Source organism: Lactuca serriola, chromosome 3 (genome assembly GCF_051521515.1).
Source record: "Lactuca serriola cultivar US96UC23 chromosome 3, Lser_US96UC23_V15, whole genome shotgun sequence".
In the NCBI taxonomy this organism is placed as follows: Eukaryota; Viridiplantae; Streptophyta; class Magnoliopsida; order Asterales; family Asteraceae; genus Lactuca; species Lactuca serriola.
This window is the reverse complement of record NC_136410.1, coordinates 273,316,576-273,321,043: the sequence shown is the minus strand read 5'-3', so window position 1 is coordinate 273,321,043 and position 4,468 is coordinate 273,316,576. Positions and strand designations below refer to the sequence as shown.

The 4,468-nt window shown below is 30.6% G+C and overlaps 1 protein-coding gene across 1 annotated transcript; it reads left to right on the top strand.

Moving 5' to 3' along the window:
- The first annotated feature begins 349 nt into the window (after window positions 1-349).
- On the top strand, window positions 350-4,095 carry LOC145096254 (aminoaldehyde dehydrogenase 2, peroxisomal-like). Its single transcript, XM_079034009.1, has 8 exons — window positions 350-381; window positions 487-616; window positions 2,860-2,973; window positions 3,086-3,163; window positions 3,237-3,388; window positions 3,478-3,538; window positions 3,625-3,731; window positions 3,845-4,095. The coding sequence occupies exons 1-8, from the start codon at window positions 350-352 to the stop codon at window positions 3,936-3,938; spliced, it is 768 nt and encodes a 255-aa protein (XP_078890135.1). The 3' UTR covers window positions 3,939-4,095.
- The last annotated feature ends 373 nt before the right edge of the window (window positions 4,096-4,468 follow it).

Genomic DNA, 4,468 nt, shown 5'->3' with positions numbered 1-4,468 from the left:
ACCAAACAGTAAAGCAACAATTTCCGGATCTCCTTTTCCAAACAAGAGTCACCCCAGAAATCAACAACGACATTAAACTTTGAACCCATTCGCAGAAGAATGGAAACCACATTCAACTTTGAACCCATCATTCTGTGAACGGAAGCCGGAAAAGCATTCAAAAATGTTGTTCATGACATTCTCGAATGGGAGTCCACCTATAAGTCGAGTCCAAGTCGTCTCATTTTTTACCAAGTATGTCACGTTCTTGAGGGGAACCTCTATTTTAAGAACAACCATCAGCAAGATTTACTGCAAGTACTGTTCAAAAGAATCCATAATTAAGCAATAAAATTTGAGTTAGATCCAAATGGGTGCTTGTGGAAAGAAAACCATTTATAGGTTTTCTAATTTGATGAGATACTATCTTTCTTATTCACTATATTCTTTGGAGTTCTGATAAATGCTATTTTCTAACCATAATTTTATAATATTTTATGTGAGCAGGAAATATGGTGACTGTGTTGAGCATATATTTATAAATAGATCTCAAGGAAAAGATGCAAAATTCAGAAACATTAGATTTAAATCCACCTTCTATTCTTTTGACTTTATGGAGAAGCTAGAGAAAAAGACTGTATATATTGGGGAAGAGACATTGTACTTCAAGTGGTACAAATATTGAATCAGAACACCCTTATAGATTTCTGATTTATTGATAAAACCATTCTCTCTATAATTATAGGGTTGTGTATTATTATAAATTTTCAGTTAACAATTATAAATCTTATATCTTTGGTATCTTCTCCGATTAAGCATTTACCAGTTCAATATTCATTAAATATGTAATGGATTATACTGCATATTATGTTAGTCGGACTTTTTAAGAACATAAAATATCTTACATAGGTATACATTGATTAGAAATTAATGAAAGTTCAACCCATTAATATCTCATGAATTATTCATATATCCACCTGAGTTGTCATCTCACAAGAAGAATTTAAAGCATTAAAACGAATGACTATTAATATATTTAGTTTTATTTGTGCCAGATGATGATAACAAATGATATAGTATAATCATTAAAACAACAACGAGGAAGTAAAATGTTCACTGTTTATCTGATATAAGGAGACAAAATATATACCTTTTTATTACAACAAATATAATATATAATTTAATTATTATACTATATATGTATTACAAGAATCTATTAACATTTACGAAAAATTTTAAATGTTCTACCTGTATATCAAAGCATCCACAATGGGTGTTTAATAAGAGTTGAATAGATGATGATTAGGATTGAATAGAAATTTAATGGAGTGTGAGTGACGACATGGAGGAGAGTTGAATGGGGGAGTTGCATAATCATTGAGTGGTTCAATGGATTTAATTTTTTCTTTTTCAGTTAAATTTCAAACCAAATATAGAGATTCATTAAACTTTGAAGGGTTTAATGGAGTGTGAATGTTAAAGTGTATAGTTGAATCAAAAGTTAAATGCTGATGTGGCACTTATGTTGTAATCCATTGAACTCTAACTTGTGCATGCCCTTATCTTTATCATTTATTGAGAAAAAGAATAACATCGAACTTTTTATTACAACAAATATAATATCTTTTATTAACTCCGAAAAATGACCAGCAAGTCGCCTTCAAATACATCCCTAATTTTGTCTAGGTTTTGCCTATTTATAAACAACATGCATCGTAGATTTCCTCAGAAAATCTTTTTTCTTGCTCCCACATGAAATACACACACACCAGCCAATCAAATGGCTTCATGTTCACCAAACAACAAAACAACAATTTCCGGATCTGATTTTCCAAACAGACGTCACCTCGGATACCAACAACGACATTCAACTTTGAACTCATCATCCAAAGAATGGAAACCCAGTAAGCATTCAAGAATGCTATTCATGACATTCTAGACTGGGAGTCCACTGCACCTATGAGTTGAAGTTGTCTCATTTTTTACTATGTATGTCACCTTCTTAAGGGGAACTTCTATTTTAAAAACACCTAGCAGCAAAATTTGCTCAAAAGAATCCTTAATTAAGCACTAAAAATTGAGTTAGAGCCAAATGGATGCGTGTGGAAAGAAAACTTTATATTGCTTTTCAAACTAGATGAAATAAGTTGGTAACTATTTGCCTTATTCACTATATATTCATTTGATAAATGCCGTTTTCTAACCAGAACTTAACAGCATTGTATATAAGCAGGAAATATGGAGACTGTGTGAAGCATATATTTATAAATGGATCCTCCATCTATTTTTGGGGAAGCTAGAAAAAAAAGACTGAATGTATTGGGAAGGGACAATCTGCTTGAAGGTGCTTAAAATATTGAATCAGCACACTTTTATAGGTTTCAGATATCTTGATAAACCATGCGCTCTATAACTATAGCGTTGTGTATTCTTATCCAATTTCAGTTAAAAAATATAAATAATATATCTTTTGGAACTTCTGCAATTAAGCATTTACTCGTTCAATATTCAAAAAATATGTATTGGATTATACTACAGATTATGTTAGTTGGACCTTTAAAGAACAGAAAGTTTGTTTCATAGGTAGTCATTGATTAGAAATTAATGAAAGGTAAAGCCATTAATAGACCATGAAACCTTTATTTACAGATAATTACAATATATCCACCTGAGTTGTCATCTCAGAAGAAGAAATCATTAAGAAGACTGGCTATTAATATATTTAGTTTTATATGTATCGGATGATGATAACAAACCATATAGTATAATTGTTAAAACAACAATGAGGAAACAAAAATGTTTATTTGATATAAGGAGACAAGTTATATATGTAATCAAAAGATGTTGAATGTCTAGCCACCTGGACACTTTATATAACAGGAAAGTATTGCTAAGGAGTTTTTAGAGAAGCTTGTGAAGTGGGCTAAAAATATCAAGATTTCAGATCCATTAGAAGAAGGTTGCAGGCTTGGACCTGTTGTTAGTGGTGGACAGGTAGAAAAAATATATATATATAATTTTCCCTTTTTTAAATCAAATAATGATTTTCTTAATATTTGGTAGAAAAGAAAAAAAAGATTAACTTGTAAACTATTCAATATTTCAGTATGAGAAGATATTGAAGTTTGTTGAAACTGCCAAAAGCGAAGGTGCAACCATTTCATTTGGAGGAAAACGTCCCGAGGTAAATATCTAATGTCATATATTAAATTAAATTTTAAATTGTGAACTTACATATTATATGATGAATATTTCAGCATTTGAAAACCGGATTTTTTATCGAGCCAACAATCATTAGTGATGTCACCACATCCATGCAAATTTGGAGAGAGGAAGTTTTTGGACCTGTTTTATGCGTAAAATCATTTAAAACAGAAGAAAAAGCAATCGAATTAGCAAATGACACCCAGTGAGTTAATTATTCTTTTTTTTATATATATATATATATTTTTTTTTTTGTGTGAAACTTTTTTTTTAATGTTTATATTATTGCAACAGTTATGGTCTGGGTTCTGCTGTTATATCCAACGATTTGGACCGGTGTGATCGTGTGACAAGGGTACAAGAACATTATCTTTTTTATTATTATTATTATAATTAATAAAAAAAATTGTTTAATTTGAATTTATATATGGTGTTTTGTAGGCTTTTGAGGCAGGTATTGTTTGGGTAAACTGCTCCCAGCCTTGCTTCTCTCAAGCTCCGTGGGGTGGGAAAAAGCGTAGTGGATTTGGTCGTGAACTAGGAGAATGGTAATATTTTTTTCAAGATTAAATCAAAGAAATAGCAAATGTATTTTAATAACAAGTTTATTTGCATATTATATGACTTTGTATTATATTTATATCTGCTGTGTTGATTTCAGGGGACTTGAGAATTATTTGAGCGTAAAGCAGGTGACTCGTTATATTTCTGATGATGCTTGGGGTTGGTATACGCCTCCAACTCCTAAGCTTTAAGATAAAAAATAAAAATAAAAATAAAAAGCAAGGGTTTGTGATTTTTTTTTTGTTGAAGTTATGGGGTTGGATTGTAATATGTAGAACTTGTTAAAGTGGGAGTTTAATGAAATCTGAAGTAATGTCAGGCAATAAAAAATGGATTTGCGCTTATATGGTGACTTGGTGTTGAAGTAAAGAGGTTTCACCTTTGATGATAATTGTTGTATTCCTAACTACTTGCATCTTGTGTTTGGAGAAGTAAGCGATTGGTGCGTCTTCTTTTTACCTTGTGAAGAATTATATAGGCATGAATGCTTAAACTTGAAATATGAAAATATTAAGGGTAAATTACACGAATCGTCCTCGTATAGGTGTCAAAAAGCACATTCGGTCTTTATTTTCAAAAATTAACTCGAACTGTCATTCGCTTGTTTACAACTTTTCAAAAATGTATTTCAAGAATCTAATAATATTTATGAAAAATTTTAAATGTTCTACGTGTAGATTATCTTTATCATTTTTTGAGAAAAAGAATAAGATATAACTTT